General features: G+C 58.4%; 1 protein-coding gene across 3 annotated transcripts in view; it reads left to right on the top strand.

The window, feature by feature from the left end:
* The window catches only part of VAC14 (VAC14 component of PIKFYVE complex), a 61,491-nt gene extending 40,822 nt beyond the window's left edge, over nt 1-20,669 (top strand). The window contains exons 15-19 of one of the 3 annotated variants that reach the window (XM_086757794.1): nt 14,632-14,806; nt 15,533-15,651; nt 16,499-16,578; nt 18,038-18,188; nt 19,818-20,669. In XM_086757794.1, coding sequence (XP_086613920.1) covers nt 14,632-14,806; nt 15,533-15,651; nt 16,499-16,578; nt 18,038-18,188; nt 19,818-19,980 — 688 coding nt within the window. In that variant the 3' untranslated portion in view covers nt 19,981-20,669. Of the gene's footprint in view, nt 1-8,727; nt 9,304-14,631; nt 14,807-15,532; nt 15,652-16,498; nt 16,579-18,037; nt 18,189-19,817 lie in introns of those variants that run through there. The other 2 variants (XR_015259970.1, XM_086757795.1) reach the window with 2 other exon arrangements.
* The last annotated feature ends 1,384 nt before the right edge of the window (nt 20,670-22,053 follow it).

Below are 22,053 nucleotides of genomic sequence, written 5' to 3' on the forward strand. Positions count from 1 at the left end.
ACTCTAGCTGAGCATATGTTTTTTTACTTCTGATAGGAGTCTGGAAATGTTGGTTTAATTATATGGGGATCTAAGAACAGGGAAGAGGCAATATCACACTCGTAGCATCCTCCTCTTCTCCCGGTCAGCGCAGCCCCTGGTTTGAGCAGCCCTTGACAGGAAAAGCGGCTGTATTCCTCGTTAAGGGAGCAGGGTAATTAGAGCAATAGTGAACCTGGGCAGGGTCACATTTAAAAGCTCGCCCATGTCATGGCGACCTCAAATTTTTCCCTTTGGCTGTGGCAGGATGAGCCTTGGCTGGTGGGGCCAACTTTCCCAGCAGCCAGCCAGCGGTGCAGTGGGACCGGCTCAGGGCAGCTCCGCAAGCCAGGGCTCTTTATGGTGACTCATGCCCTAAAAAATCCGGTAAAGCGAAAAAAAAGTCACATTGTGGCTCACGTGGGGTAGATGCAGGTCTGAAGCCAAAGCGGTTGTTCTAGGAAAAGTGAGCTGTGCCCTCAGGTACTAGCGATTAACTCTGAAACCTACTGATGGCGGCTGAAGTGCTGGTGTTAACTACATCTCTGCTGCCTCCAGAGACAGCAAGACAGGAATAGAGGAGGAAAACTTTTACAGGAGTCTCTGGAAAAGATTGATCTCTTGTCGGAGAGCCCCAGTGAATGTGGGAGCCTCGTGGTGCTATTTTTAGCTGCCTTCCAAATTGAAGCCGTATGCGCGTTCCCACGTTACATCCCTCCCCTGTCCACAAGCCAGCTCAGCTGTTTCACACAGCGGGGTGAGAAGCCAGCCTTATGTTTGACTTGGGAGATACTGGAGAGCACGAGAGGGATGCTTGAGAGACTGGGACAGCATGTGCTAAAGCGTGGTCCTCCCTCACCGCTGGCACCCTTTGCTCTCTTTGTGCCCATCGTCTTCCCCTCCCCTGTGGGACCACCATTACCCCTTTCTGCTGCCGGCCGGCCCAGGAACAGGAAAGCAGGGAAAATAGACTTGTTAAGTTTAGGCAATGATTATCAGCCGAAGGATGAGTGCTCAGGGGAAGAGGAAAGGGGGGCCAGGGTATTTGCTAAAGCACAGTGCAGCAGTTTTCCGCGTCACGTTGTCAGTGGGCGAGTTCGAAGGTCCGTGAGGTCAGACGGAGGGTCTACGGTTCAAGGTAATTTATTTTCTAGCCCAGCTTAGGGTTGTTCATGCCTGGTTGCTAACTCTGAAAGGACTTTAGTCTCTCCTGATAACTTCCTCAAAGTCCTGGAGGCAGAGGTTATCCTGTGCCTGAGGAGGGGAGCGCGGTTTGAGTAATGATCTCTACAGGAGCCCGTGGAAGTGGGACTGTCTCGTGCTCTGTAGGGATATGTGGTCTCTGAGTCATGCAGAGCTGCTCTGGTGCCTGCTCACCGTGGGGAAGTGGGTGGGAGAAGCATCCACAGTCCTCCTGGGCAGAGGTGGGGGCTGTGATGGGTGACCCCGGTCCCAAGCTGAGTATCTCGAGATGGTTTGCCGGAGAAGACAGAGTGGAGCTAAGCAGAAACACAAACTGTCTTTAAAATAACAGGCAAATGGCTCTAAAACCTTCTGATGTTCATTAGGAAGAACCCACATATTTTCTTTTCCCTTGCCTGGGACCACTGGGCTGAGGGATAACCCAGCACTGGCACATGGTCCATCTGCCAGTGCTGCTGGTGCGTCCAAGAGATGTCCTTGGAGGTGCCATTCTCGGTCTGCCACCTCCCCTGGTGAGATCCAGCACAGCATCACCAGATCAAACCATGGTGTGATGCCTCATCCATGCCATAACCTAAGGAGACCTCATGGAGGAACCCCAGCAGGAGGACAAGGGAAGAGAAACATCCAGGAAAAGGCTCTTCAGGGCTCTTCACAGCTGCTCAGATGCCTTATGAACACCTGGGAGAGGGACTCTCCTTGTGAAGGGATGTGCCAAGGCGGCTCCAGTGGTACAGATCACCCAGAGTCCTCCAGAGCAAGCCGGGATGGTCACCTGCCCATTGCTGTCTCCTGGGGGGAAAAGCCGTCTCATGCTGCCCACCCCTCTTCCCTTGGGGAACTGGAGAGGTGGCAAACCGGTTCCCATGGTCTCTTCCAAGGACTTTTTTTGGCTTGGCATTGGTTTCCTGCTTCACAGCAGATGCAGAGTTTCCTTTAGGGGTCGGTCTCTCTCACAGTCACGTGAATTTTTTTAGAAGCCAGTAAAGTTATTCTGCCTTTGAAGCTCAGGATTCAAAGCGCTGCTTTCTCCTTTCGAGCCAGGCATGTTGCCACTCAGAGGTGGCTCCCAAAGGGCTGTCGGAGTCACAAGCGTCGTCCGTCGCTCAGTGTTACCTCTCACCTTGATGAGCAAACCCGAGACCTTCCAACCTTCCCGCTAACTGGGAGCTATCTGCCCTAGCTGGCACGTGGCCGTCCTGGAGTCAACGGAGCCCTTAAGCAAGAAGCAAATATTCACATTCAGCTGCTGGCCTCCGGACGATGGCTTGGAGCAGCAGAAAAATGCAGAGAAGCTTCCAAAGCATCACATGGCTCCTTGGAGCAGCACGGTCATCCTCCGGGCAGGAACCCTGTGGAGGGAGAGCTGCTCAGCCGGTCAGGAGGCAGGCAATGGAGCGGCACCGTGGTTTTCGGCTCACACCAAGATTTACAGGCTGGATTTAATGCTTGCCTGTTGATACCAGCGCTGTGGGGTGGGGGAGATTAAGTGAGAGGCTAAGCCCTACCCCAGGGACATCAGTGTTGCTGCTCAGAGTATGGTTTGGGAACAGGGCTGGCTGCCCTAGCAGCTTGCCCTTGGAAGGAGCAGTCTTCTCCCCTCTCATCCCTCCCCAGGGCTGGTTGTGCAGCCCCTGTGCTGTCCCTGTGGTCCGTCTGAGCTCTGGGAACCGATTTATCTTGCTAAGCCGAGCCTAGTACCCAAACAGCTAGCTTTTTGCTGCTCTCTGAGAGGGAGCAGCTCAGGCACTCATGTCCTGTACCTTGCCAGGACAGCAAATGAACCCTCTGGGGTACGGGATGTTCTCAAGTGGCTGGAGACAGCCCCATGTGTGGTGTGCGTGGATGCTTTGAAGTGAAAGGCTTAACTTTTAAGCCCAGAGAGGCCATTTTCTCGCTGAGCAGTGGCACCCTGGGGCGCGAGAGGATGCCTGAGTCAGCGCTTTGCTCTCCAGGCAGGGGCCTGTGTGCAGGGGTTGTCTCAGCTTGTTTAATAGAGCCGTTAAATAAACCTTCCTGCTGCCTGGCACCTTCTCACGGGGCATTTTCTGAGGTTAAGCTGCGTGGAGGGGGCCCTGGGGTGACTTTTCAGCCATCTCCTGTGAGATGCATGCAGCAGGGCTCGGTCTTTCGTCTGGGGATGGTCCTTGGCTTTTTGAGGGATGCTTAAACCCCATTGAGGGGTGGCCAGGAGGGTGGACTGATTCTCCATCAGCTCTGGAAGATATAGGCTGGAGCAGATAAGGTTATTCAGCTGATTTATGGCATTAGCTGGGGAGCTGGAAAATCCCAAGTCTCGTGATGAGGTCATGGGTTTATGACTTCTGCAGACGGGAAGAGTTCACCTGGCTGGAAATCCTGCCTTTTCCTTGAGGTCTCAAAGTCCTGCCTGGATGAAGCCAGCGGAGAGTCCAGAGCTGGGGACAAACACCAGCACTTCACGTTGGGTACATGGAGGGCTTTATGGTGATGCTCTTCGCATAGCGCTGAGGCGGCCGGTCCCTTCTCTTTGGGCTGGGGGGGGACCCTTCTGCCTCTGAGAGAGGCTGGGGTTGACTGCGCGACACCCCTTTCTCCCCAAAAAGTAGGAAAAAAGAAGCAAAGTGGGTTTGAACCTGCTAACTGGGATGGGGAATTGGAGAGGGGGGCGAGCAGAGGGCCAGTGCGTCCTGCAGAGCACAGACATCCGACGCTCTTGGCAGGCAGGCGGTGAGAAGCATGTTAAATCGCTTTCTGCTCGGCCTGCCTAGCATTCCCAGGGCTGTCTAGGGAAGCGGGAAGGGAAGGGCGGCCGCCAGCATCCCAGTGGGGAGGGCTCTGGGAAGGGAGTGGGATGGGAGTGTCGCTGCAGGCGGGTCTGCTTTGGTGACAGGGGGATGCGGAAGCCGCCGGGGATCATTGGCGCAAGCTCCAGCTGTGTTTCGCCATCATCCTGCGGCGATGCACTGTCCCCCTGCCCCATCCTGGTCCCCCCACCCCATCCTTAACCTCCTTTCCTCCTGCCTCGCTGTCCACCTCCTAGCCCATCGCCAGGGATGCTCAAGAGCTGGGGCTAACCAAAATCCTCCTCTTGTCCCAGGTCTGGACACTCTTGGGCTCCTCTGGACGTGACACTTGCTTGGCCAAATGTCTCGACGCTTCCCGATGAGCCTGCTTTGGTCTCCTGACGAGCTGGAGGCTCCCAGGGCTGGGATGTGGAACCCCCTCCCACTCCTCCTTCCTTCAGGTGTGCTGATGCCACCGTGCCCCCTCCAGCTCCCATTGTCAAACCTGTGCCCCAAAAATGCCTCTGCCCCACCAGTAACTGAACTGGGGCTGGTGGGGGGGACGCGTGTGGCCTCTTCCTCTCTCCCACCCTCCGGGCCACTGCATTGCAGAACAAAACCTGCGTTTGTTTTTGCGGGAACCGTTCGGCTTGTACTCAGCAAAGTGCAAAAAAAAAAAGAAAAAGGAAAAAAAAATGCAGCCCCTTTGATAAGCTGTGATATGAACTCGGGTAAAATCCAAACAGCTGTGAGTGCTACAAGGGAAGCTTCTGTGCTGGGAGGCAGCGACCCTGCGAAAATACACTGCTCTGCCTGCCAGGATGCTCGCTGGCCGCCTGCCCTTCTGCCTTAATGAACTGTGCACTCTCCATCCCCCTCCTCGTGCCTTGCAGCGAGGAGGAACCAGAGAAAGCTTTTTATTTATTTTTTTTCCACCCATTTGCAAAGCAGAAAGCAGGGCTTCCTCCTGTCTGAGCCCCAGGCCGGGCACAGGGCAATGGAGCAGGGCGGTGAGCATCCCCGGCACTGGTGTCTGTGAGCTTCTCATTGCTCATCTCCGGCTCGTTCCTCTGCGCTTTCCTTTAACCCCTGCGCACTCCCCAAAATCTCCTCTCCCCAGCTTTGCCACCAGCCAGCTGTGAGAATCCCCTATGCCCGGAGATCCGCAGCGGTGCTTTAGTGGTGCGGTGGCAACCAGGCTCTGCTTTTACGCATCTCCCACTGCCCCAGCCCTGCGTGGTGATCGCCCTGTGTGCTCCTCTCGGGCTTTCCTGTGAATTTGGGGTGGGAGCTGGCAACCTCACTGTACCTCCAACAGCCACCAGTTCTCACATGGGCTCTGCAAGCCCAGGCGAGCATGTGCTTAATCAGATAGTAATTCACCAAGGCTATGGGGCGTTGTGCTGGGCTCTCTGATACCCTCAGCTGTGGGGAAAAAACCCAGTTTCCCCTGGGCCTGGAGGTTGGACCTAGGGTTGCAATGCGCTGGGAGCCATCAGCAGCATGACCTTCACGATGGAGGAGCCTGGTTGCTGCCTGAGGATTATACCTGCTGGGGCTGGAGCCATCAGGGAAGGACGGGAGATACCTCCACTGAGCTATGGGAGCTGGGAGAGGACCAGCCCCTGGGGATACGCTCACTGTCCTACCTGTCAAAGCTGCTCCGGGACCAGCCATACTTGGAGCTCCCTGGAAGGATTTGATGGGTTTTCCTGTGGAAAAATGGGAACCACATGTGAGCGGCAGTGCCAGAGTGGGCTGGGACTAGTTCAGGTCAGCGAGAGGGTGGAGGGGAGGAAGGGGAAGTGTGCGTAGGGGAGGAAAATCCTCCCAAAATGGCCAAGTTCCTTCAAAAGGCAGATTCCCGGGGGGGGGGAATATTTGCTCCCTCCCAGTGCTTTCCCTGGGATCCCAACAGGAGCGCTCCAGAAAAGCGAGGTGGGCTGGGCAGCAGGGAGAGGAGCCCACAGCTTCCGTGCTTGCTAACCGTCACGTTCCCCGGAGCAGGGCTTCAGCATGAGCAGCTTCCAAGGTGTCTCCCAAATTTTCTTTGCGTGGCTGACAATGTGAGGACCTCGTCATGGGGAGGCGAGACGGTCGGTTCGTGCAGGTGAGGGGGGTGGTTTTGGCCGTTAGCTGCTAAATTAACCCGTCTGATCCTGTCGGTTGGGGCTTGGGTGTTCTGATGGTGTTTCCTTCTCTTGCTTTGCAAATGTGACATCTCGGTTTATTCATCTCTGCAGAGCGAAAAGCCAGGGCAGGGAGTCTGAGAGAGGCTGAACAACGGCGTTTTTCCCCTCTCTTACAGGGGACCTTGCCTGGGATTATCCCCAAGGTGCAGGGCATGCTCAGTTAAAAACCTCAAGGCAGGGCTGAGTCTTGTGCCTCCTGCTCCTCTCATTAAGAGATTTTTTTCCGTTCTTGGCTGCTTTCGAGCATCTTGCAGCCCATGGCTCTCTGCCGGCGACAGGCGCGCAGCCCTCCCTCCTCACGTGCCGCCCAGCGATTGCAGACACAAGCAGCAGGTGGGTGAGGATGCTCCGGTGCTTCCCACAGTCATGTTTTGCCACAGGTTTCCATCAAAGGTGGATGCTCAAGGCTGGATGCTGCCCTGGGAAGCGCTCACCCCAGCTGCAGGCTCCATAACTCCCATCTGTGGGTCCAGCCAGGCGCTCTGCTCCCGGGATGGGACATTTTCCGCTCCCTGCTGAAAGTGTGGAGCTGTGCAAAAGCCACCCTGGTTGGAGCTCCTTCCCTTTGGTGCGTGAGCTGCTCTGAGTGCTCAGCTGCGCCTGGAGCAGGTCCCCTCGTAGCACTGGGTGTTCTTAGGGTGCTGGCGCTGCAGAGAGCATCCAGCCGCTCTCCTCTCCCGCATCTGCCGGCTTTGAGGGTTACAGGGAGCGAGGCTCCTCGGGCTGCATCCCCCCTTGGGATCCCTTCCCTACAGGGCAGATATACAACTTGTCCCTACTGGGGCGATGCAAAGGCTCATCCACCTCCAATACAGCAACCTGCTCCTTAGCCACGCTTTTGGGAGCAAAAGCACTTTTATTTCTTCATCTTAAAGCAAAGCGATGGGGAGGGAAGGGGAAGAGCAAGCTCAGGGACCACGGCTCCCATGTCTCCGCAAGCTGTGCACGCCCCGAACTGGATCAGCCTCTCCCAGCTCCTGTTGTCACAGCTTTGTGCCCGCTCCTTTAACCTATTTTATTTGCAGCAAAGAGAAATTATAGGGGGAGAAATAAGGCGCTTGTCAGTTTTCTTGAAAATTAGGCCACAGCTGTCAGCCTGAAAGGGAAGCGTACGTCTCAAAGGATCTGCTGCTGTTTTACGCTTCTCCCCCCCTCCTCAGTCAGCCCCTGCCCTTCCTCCCCTTCAAAACAGGGGATGCTTGCCTGAAAACATCGCTGCCCAGTGTAGATCCACCTCTGGGATCGGACTCTGGAGGGCTGGGCTGAACGTGAGTGGTGCCCCTCAGCTGAGGAGGTGGGCTGGAGCCCGGGTTTCTGCTCTGGCAGGCAAGTGGTGGTGGAGCCAGAGTTCCAGCCCTGCCAGGCACACGCTGTGACACTGCTGCCTGTGCCTCCTGCCCGGGGCTTGAAGCCCCAAGAGCCCTTGGGCAGCAAGGCGAGTATTGTGTTTGCCATCCGTTTTGCTGTCGAGTCGTCAGCAGGTTTAAAAGTTGTAAAAGAGATGCCTCAGGGGGGTTATTTTTTGCTTTTCTGGAGAGTTTAGAGGAGGAGGGCTGCCTTTTTTTCCAGGTGAGCCTCCTGTAGATGCTCAGGTGTTTCTACAGCACCATATAAGCTTTGCAGGTCATCAATGTCTGCGTGGGCAGGATAGATTTATCCACGGGTCGCTGTAAGGTTTCCTGGAGGAAACTTTTGGGACACACTAACTGGGGCAACTGGAGGCTGCTGCTGGCTGTGGGTTTCCCCTTGGAGGAGTTGGCACATTTGTCTGTGTTATGCGTAAGATTTGGGCGATACCTTGGGCTGAGTGGACCATTAAGTTTCCAAATTTAGTTATCTTTTAGCTTCTGGCTCATCTCAGAGGATATTAGAGGATATTCTGTGCTGAAGATGATCAGAAGAAACTGAAGAAGTTTCTTCAAACTTCCTCTGAAGAAACTCTTCCTTCTCCTTGGTACTGTCCTGTTTCTGCCTCCTGTTCAGTGTGGAGCTGTGGGTATTTCGCTGATGGTGTAAGTGCCTGGAGGTGTTGGCTATCTGCTTTATGAACTGAAGGTGATCTCTTCGAAGGACGCTGTTCTCTAGTCAGCCAGTGTCCAAGGTGGGACCAAGGCTGGGTTCATCATGAGTCAAGGTGGAAGTGCCCAGCTGTGGGCTGGGCTCGCAGCTTTGGTAGGCAAGCGAGCAGTGGCAAAGCCATCCTGCCAAGCGAGACGGGGTCCTCCCAACGGTCTGGTGTCTGAGGGGAGCATCACGAGGAGCAGAAACCAGGCGCTGAGGGTCTGCAAGACTGAGGTGCTGTTTCACCATCTGAAGCTGGTCTGAAATACTAGTGTGCGTTTGTGCTGTGCTCCTCTGAGGGTTCCCCCTCTGTTGCTCTTGGGGGTCCCTGGGGAGCACGTTATGGAGGAGATGGCCCCAGCCCAGTGCTGAGCTGGCACCACAGCTCCTTCAGCAGTTGTCACGCTGATGGCTTCTGCCGAGCAGACGCTTCATGGGAGGGTTTTCTTGTTTGCAGTGAAACACTCTGCATCTTTCCCTTTTTCAAGCGAAGGCATTGCAGGGCTGTCTCCAGCTTCCCAAGATCCTCACATCTCCTCCCTGGGTCCCGCACATCTCCCAGGATCTGCCCGTCTCTGGTCCATGACTTTCACTGAGTTTCCTGTGGAAACTCAATTACCATCACGAGAAACCAGGTCTGCTGAGGCTGAAAAGAAAGTTCAGGCTTTGCCACACATTAAACTGGACACTCTTGTCCTTCCTGCTCATGGGCTCCCTTTGATCCAATGCGCCCGTTCCTGGTTGACTGACATCTCAAAGAGCAGGACCTGAACGTCAGAACATCAAGAAGAGTCCAAAAGCCACATGAAGAAGGAGATGTGAGTCCGGCTCTTGCTCACATTGTCTTCCTGGCTCGAGCAGGCTCTTTGCTCACCTGGGGCGAGCCGTGACGGCTTCCGGCTCCAGAGCTGGTCTTCCTAAGGACTTGTCCGTGCTGTCCTCAGCTCTCCTTGGACGGGTTGTACTTTACAGCTTCCCATGTCCAGCAGATCCTCATGCTCCACCATGTATCTCGCTCCATCTTGGTGCCTGCGAGCCCATCCCCAGGAGACAGACCCCACCAGGTACTCTTTGTCTCTTGATGAGGACCCAGGCTCATTAGGGAAGCGTACCGGCAGAGGCTTGCTTTGAGATGGGAATGGGTGGGTGGGAGAGTGGAGATGGAGGGGTGGAGCGTGCCTGTGCTTCCTGCAAAAGGAGCCCCACTTCTCCTAAACTTCCTGAAGCCTTACATGAAACGCTATGAATTTTGAAAGTGGGAGCTGCCGGGGTTGCCATGGTTTCCCGTGCCCGGAGGAGCGGCTCCAGAGCCTGGATTCAGCAAAGGCGGGGAGAAAAATGGAGGACTGGGATTTTCTTTGCAGCTGTGGTGGGGAAGGATGGGAGAAACAGCACCCTCCTGCCTTCCCCGCTCTCTCCTCCCTCTCCCCTCCATCCTAATTTTATCTGTGGGGCTGCGTGCTCTGCAAATTCCTGAAGGATCCCAGCTGCTGGGCTGGGATGGGGATACTGCTTTTTCTGGCAGGAGGATTTCAAGGGGAAGGGGACGGGGATCGCCAGGGCTGCAGGTCCCCTGGGCAGGCAGGTTGAGCTGGGGCATCTCCCGGGGAGCCTGAAGTTGGGAGGAAGGATGGTAAAAAGCCTTGGGGAGAAAAGTGAAGCCTGAAGTGGAGGAAGAGGAGGGTGGGGAGGAAGGATGGAGGGGTTCTGCCCTCCTCATAGCCATGGCAGACGCAGCGGTCTGGCCTTGCAAGCTGAAAAGCGGGGCAGAGCCCCTCGGAGCATCGCTCTCCCCATCCTCGACCAGCTCCTTTCCCAGCTCCGGCACTGTCCCAGTTGCTGGAAGTGGGACAAGGACCAATCCTCTCCCTGCTGGGGCCCCATGTCTGCTCGAAGCTAATAAAGTGAATCACTGGTGCTTAATGAAGAGGCACCTGCTTAATTGAACGCAGCGGGATGGTGCTCAGCATGGCTGGGCAAGGGGAGGGGGCCAGGAGTGCTCCCCCCAGGGCTCCCTGCAGATCCCAACCGAGGGGACGGTGTCTCCTCCACAGCAGGGCTGGATTTCATCTTTTAATTATTATTTTATGAAAAAGAAACAGATTTTCACCCGCTTCAAGCAAGCATCGGGCTGCCCTGACCCTTTGCCGCCTGTTCCTGCACGGTGGCTTGGGGTTGAAGCAGTTAAAGGGGTGAGCGGGTGGGATGGGAGCTCCACGGCTCCCTGCCACGCTGATGTTTGGATGATGTTTAGATTAGCCGGGTTTCCAGGCATCAAGCTGTCAAAGCAACAGGGCTGGGAGGGACACCAGGGCCTGGCCTTAATTGGAAATGTGGCTCTGAAGCCGCCCCATCGCTCTGACGTTCCCTGGGCTCCTGCGTGCGGCCCCACAGCAGCTCCCTGCCCCGAGGCTTTCGGCTTGTCCCCGAAACTCGGCCACCCCATCCGCCCCGCCGATCGTTAGCGTGATGGGAATTGCTTGCGATTGACATCGCATCACTGGTGACTCGGTGGCCACCAGATCGGGCTGTGGTGCTTAATGGGAATGGGGCGCAGCTGGGATGCAGCTCGGGGATGCAAGGGGACCTCAAGGTGGCCCGGCAATGCAAGGCTGGTGGTGATCACCTTGGCTCTTCCCTTGGCCAGCGTCGTCTGGCCAAGGGGTTCTTCAGGCTGGAGGGAGGGCAGGGTCCTGTCCCCACAGCAGGGGCTGGAGGTGACCCGCTGGGTCCCCTCCGCGACTCGGCCGCATCCAAGGCAACGAGCAGGGGATGTGCCCCATCGCCATGCTGCAGGCAGGCACTGCCTCCCATCTGCCCGCAGCCGCGTTCCTTGGCTCCGTTGGAAAGGCTTGAATAACCCTTTTAATTTAAGGAGTTAAATTTTAATGGCCTAAGTGCCGCACTTCATTATCGCCGCCATGTGCCTGCGCCGACGACTGCCTAACGTCTGGGCGATGCGATGTGGTGATGCTCTGCGCCTGCTGCCTCCCCAGGGGCCCTTCTTCCCCTCCTCTCCCATGCTGAGAGGTCCTCGGGGGGATCGCCAGCTCCCCGTGGGCAAGGGGACCCACGTGTCACCTGCGGGGATGCAGGGAGAGCCCCGGGGAGAGGCGTCTTGCTGGGGTGATGCTTCGGGAGGGGATTAGCCGGCTCCTTCCGTCATCACATCAAAGCGCAGGCAGGTGGATGGGGGGGTGAGCCGCAGCCAGCTCCGTTAGTAACTGGGATTTGGAGTTTCACAGATGGGTTGTGTATATATATGTGTTTATGGGATGTATATATCCAGGGTGTATACATCTGATGTATGTATTTATATTTATGGGTGGATCTGTGTATATATTTATGGGGTGTATGGCTCCCGCTCGCTGTCCCTTCTGCCCCATCCCTTTCCGCAGCCGCCCCTCCGGCATCTCGGCTGCTGCCTGGTTGGTTTGAAGCCACCTGTCCCCTCTGCAGCCCAGTCCCCTGCCTCCTCCCAGCCAGCCGCGCGTTCCCCTCGTGCCATTGAAGCCTCCCAGGGGATCGGCTCCGGGGGACCCCTCCCGTCTCACCGGCAGCCGCTTGGCGCTGGCAGTCAGGCTCAGCTGCTGGCTGCTGTCATGGAGGCTGGCAGCTGCATGGTTGGCCAGTCGTCCCCTCCTTTGGGGATCGCTTTTGGGCTTCAGCAGGGGAGTTTGGGGTCTTTGGATGCATGGGGAGAAGCTGCTGAGCACTGGCAAACTCATTCTGCTGGTGGTTCCCAGAGAGCCCCTACCTGGGGGCAGCTGGAGGGGTGGGCACCCTGATGGGGCAGCGAGGCAGGGGACAGGCTGAGGACAGGCTCCGTGCGGCTGCTCCTTTAACATCCCAACGGCTTCCAGTTTCCCAGTGCCACTGAAGGGAGGGGGAACAAACCCAACCCTTCCCCGCTAATCAAAACCAGGCCTGGAATTAGAAAGCGGCTCGCGTTCAGCCCCCCGCTCGCTGGGAGCGCGGCGTTAGCCAGCCAAATGTCAGAGCTCCTATTTATGGAAAGCGAGAGCCCTCCTTTTCCATGGAGGAGCCGTGGAGGGGGGACCCACCCGGCATCCCTGCCGTGGGCGGATGAGGGCAGCTCCGGAGGTCGCTGAATTACCCTTGATGCTCGCCAGCACTGTTTTTGGTTTGGCTGAGCTTATTTGAGCTCTTTTTGGAGCCTTGCTGCCTGGAAGGTGTAAAACCGGCTTCTCACCGGCCCCGAGCATCTGGCAGCGGCGCAGAAGAACCGGTACCAGCACACGGGGCACTTTGCCACTGGGGGTAAAAATCTCCCGGTGTCTGTCCCTGGAGGACCCGTCCCCTCTTTGGGCGTGGTAAATCATCCCACTTCACGGTCCAAGTGCACAGTGCCAGCTCCAGCACAGCTGCTGGAGGAAGCTGGGCAAGGATGGGGCATCCAGTTATCCCCTCTTACTGGAGAAGTGTGGGATGGAGCCAGCTCACTCCTGGGCTGGGCTTGGACTTGCCCAGGCTGGGCTCGCTTTGCTGCAGCTGGCGATGACCGGATCCTGCCTGCAATGCTGAGCTATTGATTTGCTTTTGGCTCTGTCAGGCTGAACTCAAAGCCTCTGCCTTCCCCTTCCCTGCCTCAACGCTTCGCTTTCCCATCGCTCTCCCTCCTCCAGCCAGCCCGCATCCAAGCAGCGAGAAAATCGGGGAAGCGTTTTCATCCCCATGAATGCAGCCGGTTACGTAAGAATAATTGGGATAAATGAGCTTATTTATCACAGCCCGTTCCATTTTAACGCGGTCCAGGGCGATTGCCGGGTTGGGTTACGTAAAAGCCCGCACAGAGCATCTCATTGTCCGGCAGTGGCCTCGCGGGATGCGGGAGCTGCCGATGGAGAGGAGCCGGGGCTGGGCAGGAGGGGACTGGGTTGCTTGGCAGATTTGGGAGGAAGATGGGGGATTTCTTCCTCTACGTGTTAGGAGGGAAAATCCATTTCTTCATTTCCCCATCCACTTCTTGCATCCCTAAAAAAAAACAGACTTTAAGATATGGTCTTTGATGTCTTCCTATAGCCATACACTGGTATGAGCTGGGATGAGAGCTGGAAACTCGCTTCCTTCCTCTTCCTCACCCCAGGAGGTGTAAATGTGACCCCGGGGGTGGTTTAGGTGTGCCTCCCACCTCCTGGCCGAGCAGCTAGCGAGCACCTCCCACCCAGCCGCCAAAGCGAGTGCTCCTTGTTTTGCCTCCTAAACCCTTCTGATCTGCCTCCATGGAGGGAGTTGGTTGCCAGCTGAGATTGTCTGGTGGGGAACAGTGTGTGGTAGGAGTTGGGGGAAAGCAGAGATGCTCTGGGGGATGCCAGCATCTCCCACAGTGCTGAGGTTCCCCGTCAGCCTGCGGGGGAGATGTGGGGAGCTGGGGAGCATCCCCATTTCAGGAGAAGCTGGGGAGCTGGGTGGGCTCCCCGGGGTCTCCCCAGTGTGGGCACCGGAGAGCTGAGCCGGCACTGGGCAGCGTTTCAGGTGTCCTCAGACAAACCGCTCAAGAAGGCAGGAGGCTGGAGAAAAACAGGAAATCCCCAAATCCAAACAAACACCGAAGAAAAAAAAAAAAAAAAATCTGGTTTTTGGTTTCTGGTCTAAAATGTTGAAAACCTTGAGACTGGTTTGTTAAGCAGAACATTCCTGCCATGACCTGCTGGGCCCAGCCAGGCGGATCAGCATGGGCCGTGGCGCCGGCTGTGCCGTGTTTTGAGGAGAGCAGAGGCATCTTCCAGCTTCACCGGCTGGAGCTCCTGAGCCCCTCGCACAGGCTTTCCTGGGAGCCAGGAGTTCAAGGAGCAATGGGGCAGGTTACTGGAAGAAGGGAGGCTGTAGAGGGAAAGGCAGCCTCTGGCTCCAAGGGTCTGGGTTGCACAGCTCCAGGAGGGAGTGGTTTGTCCCGGTGGCCACGCTCGCTCCCCCCCAGTTCCCTGGCGTCAGGGGGATACTGGTCTGACTGGGCCCTCACATGCCATCTGTAACGGTGCTGCTGCACCCTCCCTGCAGTTGTCAGGGTGGAAAGTGATGCTGAAAACTCTTGAGGGAGGTTGCTGGGAGGCTTGAGGTGGCAGCAAGACACGGTGGTGAGTGCTGGCGAGGTCCCAGAGCAGCACGGCCGGGGATGTGTCTTAGCCCAGCTATTTTTTTTTGGCCTTGCCCTGGTGTGAATAGCTGCACCCTGCAAATGCAGAGCCTGGTATTGTCCCACAGCATCTCCCTTCTGGTGCCACCACACTCACCCAGCCTCTGGTGCACCCGTATCTCTCACCCCTGGTCCTCTCTGCAGGAAGGAGCTGGTGCACAGGCTTGGGTCGGGGTCTCAGCTGCATGCGTTAACCATCCTTCTCCCCTTCGTTTCTCTCCTCTGTGGTACGTAGGCAGCTTTGTCTACTTCTGAACGCAGAAAACATCTTCCACTCCATGGCAGACATCCTGCTTCGGGAAGAGGACCTCAAGTTCGCCTCTACCATGGTCCACACTCTGAACACCATCCTGCTGACGTCCTCTGAGCTCTTCCAGCTGAGGAACCAACTGAAGGACCTGAAGACCCCGGTATGGGCAGCGGGAGTGGGCTCAGCTGCTGTGGGGGACATAATGGGGGTGCCAGGTGGGGACCTAGCAGCCACCTTGCTGCTCAGTCCCCACCTGGCAGGTCCCAGCACTGGAGCTTGGGCGCCCAGGGTGGCCTCTTTGATCTTCCTCTCTTCAGGAGTTGAGGGAGGCTTGAAGGACGTGTCCAGTTCTTGCTTTTCTCCCCCTGCATGGGAACGGGCTCCTCGAGCCCTCAAGCAGCTGCTGCCTCCTTCCCTCCACCCTGACACGGGCTAGGGGACAGGTGACAGCAGGAGCAGAGCCCCCCAGTCCCTCAGCTGTCCCTGCCAGGAACACGCCCACAGGGTTTGCCGAGCAGCTGCTACTGGCACCAGCAACACCCAAGCAAGGCAGGGAGAGCGAGGAAGACTTCTCCTCCTCCTCACACAGGTCAGCTATACAGTGGTGTCCCCTTGGCTGGGCCAGCCACCATTCTCCACCCGCTCATCCTGCGGTGGACGCAGCACCCCAGAGGGCCACCCCACCACCCTGGGCAGCCTCGTCTCCATCTCCCGAGGCTGGCAGGCTCACCTCAGAGCCAGGCTGACTTGGTGGGTCCACAAATGTCCCTTCGTGTATCAGTGGCACTTGCCAGCCCGGTGGGTTGGAGTTGGGGACCCAGGGCTCTCTGTGCCACATCGTTGCTCCCGCTGTTGACCCAGCCCTGATGGCTCCCTCTTTCCCCAGGAAAGCCGTAACCTCTTCTGCTGCCTGTACCGGTCCTGGTGTCACAACCCTGTGACAACTGTGTCCCTCTGCTTCCTTACCCAGAACTACAAGCACGCCTACGACCTCATCCAGAAATTGTATCCTTTGGGGGTTTTCTGTGAGGCCGGTGGCCAGGCTGGCCCCTGATCCCTCTGTGGCCACCAAGGTCACTCTGTGGGCCAGCCCAGCCTCCTGCCTGTAGCCCATCATTACCAGGGCGGCATCGCCACGACGAGAGGGCCGGGCAGCCTGTGCTGGGTGCGTGCCAGTTCCCTTCCCCTTATGTCATCCTTATTTTTTGTGGTGTAAAAAGAGGAAAGTGTGTGCTGGCTGAGCCCTGACCTTCCCCTGCCCGAGAGGGGAGGCTCCTCAGCATCCTCTTCCTCCCAGGAAGATGAAGGCTTTGGCCTCCTGGCCCGATGAGGAGCAGGCAGCGCCCAGCGCGGTGCGGTTCCCAGTCAGCCCACCGTCTGTGTGCAGCAGAATGATTATTTTCATTGCTGGCAACCACCAAGCCTCCCTGAGTAGCTTTCCATACGAAGAAGCTTAGTAATGCACTTGGATTCCCTTCCCAGTTCACACCAGCATATCTCCTGGGGGACGGGAGCGCTCGGCATCGCCTCTGTGCCGTCCCCGTGGGCCAGGGGGATAAAAGCAAGCGTCCTCCCTTGCACCGTCTTCCTGCCCGCTCTCTGGCTAGGCAAGCTGCTGGCTTTTTGGGCAGCCTGCTTTTTCCCCCATCCCTTCCTGCTTATCTTGTTTCCTTCCGTCATCCCTTGGCCTCCCCGCAGACCTTCCCACCCTGCCTGCTTGCTTCCCGTGGGAGCTGCGGGTGCCGGGAGGGTTTGGCAGAGCCGCTGTCCACGCCGGGCATCACCCGGGCAAACCATCTGCTGCTGCAGGGCCACCCTTTTCCAAGGTAACGTCCTTAACAGCCGCATCCAGCGGGGATCTGGAGGTCACCGTGGATTTCCTCACTGAGGTGGACAAGCTGGTGCAGCTCATCGAGTGCCCCATATTCACATGTAAGGAGGAAAACCCCGCGAGGGGAAGGGGCGGCGCGTGGTGCTCCCCCACCCCAGGCCCATCCTCCTCCCCGCTCCTCCATCGCAAGTGGCAGCCGCCGCACGAGTAAATAGAGCAGAAGTTATCAGACTTCTTGCTAGGAGGTTTGCCCAGCGCTGGAGCTGCCCACCGGGGACGGGCACGCTGGCAGCGCTGAGGGAGCCACTCGCCCCCCAAATATAGGTTATGAGAGCGAGCGGAGCTGGTACCAAACAAAGGGATTGTGGAAGGATATGGGGGGGCCTGGGCCACGCTGAGTATCTCTGGAGGGGCACAGTTGCAGGGAGCCACACGTGCCACCCTTGGAAATGCGGGGTGGCATTGCAGGCGCTGCTGGGGCCCTTAGCAAGAAAAAAGGTGGGGTTTTGGGACATGACCCCCCATGGCTGCCAGGGGGTTTCTTGCAATGATGTTTGGCTGCTCCTGGGCTCCTTCTCCTTGGAGGTGAAGCTGGGCATTAAGAAACGTCTCGGAAAGGACTTCAGGAGGGGACTGTATAGGTCCAGGGCTATCTAGGGGAATAGTTGGAGGAATATTTGGGGGCATGTTTGAGGAAAGAGGGTTCGAGCTGCCAGGCAATGGCAGTGTGGGGTGGCCTTCGGTCACACTTCCTCCCCTGGTGCCATGTGCTTCATCCTGAGGATGACTTTCCTTCCCACCATGCAAGGTGGTTTTCCACAGTCCCAAACGTTTCCTTGAGGGTTCTCCACCCCACTCACCCTTCATCTCCAAATTTCAGGTTAGGGGACAGGCGTAGAGCAGCATCTCTGGGTGTGGGTCCCTTCGCAGGGAGACCCCAGAAGTCCCAGTGGCAACCAGGAGGTTAAGTGCTGGGGCAGGGACCTCTTGCTCCATCCCCTGGGCTGCCCCAGGTGGGACCTGCGTTGTCTTTGGGGCTCCGGAAGGCCCGTCGACCCCTGAGCACCACGAGGGATGGAGCAGGAAGGCGGTTTTCCCTCCACGGAGCAACGTGCCATGGCACAGCACACGTAACCATCAGGGCTGAGCAAAGATGATCCCTTCTGCTCCAGAGAGTCCCTAGGAGGGTGTCACCCAGCCCTCCTGACGTGTGATGCCCTGGGGAGGGTATTTCTACTAATTCTGCAGAAGCTGAGGAGCACTCTCATGTCGCACGTGTGTCCTCAGGCAGACAGCATGGACGGGCTCGGGGATGAGAGGGATGGGAGACGTGGGAAGCCTCTGCCCCACTTCCCTGGCTGGCAGCTGGGGGCTGTGGTGAGAAGAGGGGCTTCTGGCGTGTTGGGGACACAAAGGTGGATGAGTTAATGCAAGGGGAGAGGCTGCTGGTGCTTACAGCCTCCCCAGGATCATCAGCTGGGTTGGGAGGAACCTGCTATTGAGGCTGGAGGCGAAATGGCATTTTACCTGCCTCCCCATCCTCTTCCTCTCCTCTTCCAGATCTCCGCCTGCAGCTGCTGGACGTGAAGAACAACCCTTACCTGATCAAGGCGCTCTATGGCCTGCTGATGCTGCTGCCCCAGAGCAGCGCCTTCCAGCTCCTCTCCCACCGCCTGCAGTGCGTGCCCAACCCTGAGCTCATGCAGACCGCGTAAGTGCTGCGGGGACGGACCCCCGGCATCGGGGCCCGACCAGCCGTCCCCCCGCGGCCGAGCGTCCCCACCATCCTGGGCTCAGCCCCATCTTCTTTTTTTCGCTCCTCGGCTCGTTTGCGGCCGCAGCTGCTCCTTGCCCCGTGGCCGGGAGCGTTGGCTCGGGGGGGGTTTTGTGTCTATATTTGGTAACCCTGGGAGGGCTGTGCCTCATCCACAGGCATTTGGCATCCGGGATGGAAAATTTCACTTGTGGGGTCGCTATGGAAACGAGCAGAGCCGGGAAGGAGGTTTACGGAGAGAGATGTCGGAGTGAGATGTCGGAGAGAGATGTCGGCAGCCGGGGGGTGCTCCCAAAGCATGTGTGTGTCCCCCAGTCCAGACGGCCTTCATGGCACCCAAAAGGACCCTGTCACCCATGCACGCCTGGGGTTTGCTTCTCCATCCCCACCCCCAGCCTTCAGGGAGCCATGAGCAGTGATGTGCAGGGGCAGCATCGCCCTGGGGACCAGCCGAAATCCCTGTGCCCAGGGATGCTGCCCACCCCTGGTTAAATGCCAGTGGTGGGATTTGTTCTCCAGCCCTTTGGCCAGTGAGCAGGGTCGGGCTGATGATAAAGCTGGGTCTGCCTTTGCAAAGCCCTGGGAACAAAAAGAGCTCCCGAAATGGGCAGGTTTTTGAATTAACCCCCCGCTGCCGCCGCTCCTTGGCTTTTATCCCTCCTGGCCTCCAGCGCTGAGCTCGTACCCACAACCCAGCACTGATTTAAACTGGGGGGGGCTGCACGTGCTTCTTCCCCCTGCCTTTTTTCCCCCTCCCCTAGCCCCCGGCAGCGGGGTTTTTTTTTCGAGCAACCGGAGCTGTCAGACGGCCTGAGCATCTGATTAACTCTGACCTACATTCCTTCAAACACCGAAGCCGGCTTTCATAACAGGCCAGTCCCAGCTGCCCCCTCCCCGGGGGGACGTAGGGACCTCCGGAGCCGCCTGCCATCTTCCCATGGGTTCCCCCGTGTCCTCTGATGGGCATCCCGTGGATGTCCACTCCTTCGCATGGGGACAGTTTTGGGGGATGAGCACCCGCGGCCGGCGCCCCAGGGAGCACACAAATGGGGCTGAAAGCCCCATTTGTGTGCTCCCTGGGGCGCCGGCCGCGGGTGCTCATCCCCTGAGGCTGTCCCCGCTGTCACCAACCTTCCTCTGTGCTATAGCGCATGGAAATTTTTTGCTTGCTCCTAAAACCAGGCAGAGAAACTGAGGCATGTGGCGCTGGCATCCTTTTCCAACCAGTCTTGCTGCTTTCAGCCAGAATGGGTTGGGACAGGGTGGGAGCATTCGTGTTGGAGGGGTTAAACCTTCCGTGTGATGCCAGGGTGCTGAGGCAGGTGTCCCTTGTCCCCTCTTTCCTGTCCTAGGATTTCGTGGGCTCCATCTCATGTTTTGGGGGAGGGAAAAAGGTATTTGGGGGAGGGAAATGGGTCTTTGGGGGTGTTTCATGGGGCACCAGCACCGCTAGGATGGGCTGGGCTCAGCTCCAGGACAAGCCCTTGGTGCTACCTGCGATGGATGCCCGGGGCACGAGCATCTCCTGCCCGTTCCCACCCTCACTTTTCTGCTCCCACCCCGCAGGGACAGCACCAAAGCGAGTGCCGGCTTCAAGAGGACGGCAGCCTCCAACATCGACTACACGGAGCTGCTGCAGCACTTTGAGAAGGTCCAAAACAAGCACCTGGAAGCGCGGCACCAACGAACCGGGCGAGCAGAGCAGCTGGACCGGCGAGTGGTCCTCTGAGCATCCCCCGCGGCGGCCGCGGGTGCGCGCGGTTACTGGGGGCAGGGACCAAGGGACGCGGACCAGGGGAAGGGGACGCCGGTTGCTGGCCACCGGAGGATGCGGTGGGTTTTGTGGCAGAGGGAGAGGGGCTTGTGGATGGTGGGGGACCCCGTGGCCGTGCCCATGCCCGCCTTATCTGGTGGGCGATGTGGGGATGGGTTGTGGGAGGAGAGGGCCAGGGGGAAGGCACCTCATCTTCTCTAGCAAGGAAACTCCCCTTCACTTTGCTAATGCCTTCCCCGTGACTGTCAGCTGAGCGCCCAGCCTCCTGCCAGCGAGACCGGAGGGGAAGGGAAGACGGGAGCAACCCCTGGCCTCTCACCCTGGAAAACCAAGCGCGTGGGGCCGTCAGCCACCTCTCGCCACCCTGGCTTCCGCACTCTGGCTCCAAGGCCGTGCTGGAGGCTGCCGGCAGCATCTCACCTGGGGACTCACACTCCTGTGCGTGGCACTCGGCCCCCTCCCCGCATCCACGCACCCTCTCTGAGCCCCCAGCTCTTGGCACTGACGCTGGCGCAGCCTTAACTCCCAGCCGGCACCAGGGGCGCGGGGGGTGGCAGAGGCCTCCCATCACACCCAGCCCCGGACTCGGCTCTTTGTTCCTACGTTAAGCTTCCCACTATAAAATAAACGAGCAATGCAGAGCAGCCCATTCCTGGTAGCTGGGTTTCCCGTCCTCACCGCCCCAGCAGATTCAGTCCCGGGGGCAGCCGAAAACCCAGCGAGGGCAGGGGATGGTGTGGAGCATCTTGCTCGACCCCAAGCCCCGGGCTGGCCCAGCCCTGCCACGTTGGCTCGCCGGCGAGCATGGCTTCTCCGCCTGCTCCGAAAAAAAAAAACACCCCACCACCGAAATTCTTCCAGGCCACGGTCACGAAACCGCAGCGCAGTGACAGGCATTTTCCTGGCCCCGAGCAGCCGCAGGCGCTGCCTTCGCTCCGTCCCGTGGCACCGAGGAACCATCGCCGCCGTCGCGTGCGGGCCTACCGCAGTTTTGGGGGGTTGCAGTTGCATCCCTGCCGCCTTTCAGGCCCTCACCTGATCCCAGGGAAAGGGGGGCTGGAGGAATTTGTGGAGTTTTTATGGCTCCTGGCCTGTTTACAGCCGAGCCAGGCTCTGGCAGCGGGTTCCGCGAACAGCCCTGCACCGGCGCTGCTTTGGCCGGGATAAAGACATTCCTGTCATTCCCGGGAAAGGGCTTTCCAAACCCGGTCACGGCGGGTTAATTTTAACAGCCAACCCTTTAGGATGGGTGAGCGGTGGCTTCCCCAGCCCGCTGACTGCTCGGGGTGCTGGGGGGGGTCCCTGTTGCCTGTCCCCAACCCCTGCTGGGACATGGCTGGCGTGGGCCAGGGCTGCCACAAATCCCAGGGCTTTGCCCATCGCTCCTGCTGGGCTCACTGCTGCTGAGCGGCCTCTTTCCGTGCCGAGGGATGGGGTTTATGGGGAGAAATTCCAACCGGCTGCCGGAGCACCGAGCCGTAATCGTTTCCTTATGGGTGGCTCTTGACCAGCGCTGGCCGGAGCAGCAAGGGCAGCGCCGGCGGCGGATCAGGGCTGCTTTTCTGGCAATAGATGGCTCAGGCTGAGCCCTGATGGCTGAGCATCCGTGCAGCGAGGTGCGTCGGGGCTCAGCCCAGCCCCTCCAGATCCCGGGAGGCTGGGGAGGGAGCCTGGGGATGGCTGTGGGGAAGGGTGCGTTGCTGGCAGGCCACGCGTTTCCCACGGCCCCGTAAGAGGTCTCGGAGCTGCCGGAGGACGTTAAAACTTCGGCCCGCACCGAGGTGGTTGCCCGCAGGACACCTTGGCGCGCGCCTTCCCCAGGTCAGGAATTGGGAGGGGGTCAAGCAGCCCTTGGCGAGCCCTTGGCTACACAGAGCCCTGCTCTGGAAGCGGCCCCAACCAGAGAGCTGGGGGCTGCCCCCCAGCACCCCACAGCGCTCCCGCTGCCGACCCCAGACCCGGCAGAACGCGCAGCGTGGGGTCCCCCCCCACACCCAGAGAGCATCCCTTGGGGCTCCTCCCCACCAG

This window comes from Chlamydotis macqueenii, chromosome 13 (assembly GCF_036417535.1).
Source record: "Chlamydotis macqueenii isolate bChlMac1 chromosome 13, bChlMac1.mat, whole genome shotgun sequence".
NCBI lineage: Eukaryota > Metazoa > Chordata > Aves > Otidiformes > Otididae > Chlamydotis > Chlamydotis macqueenii.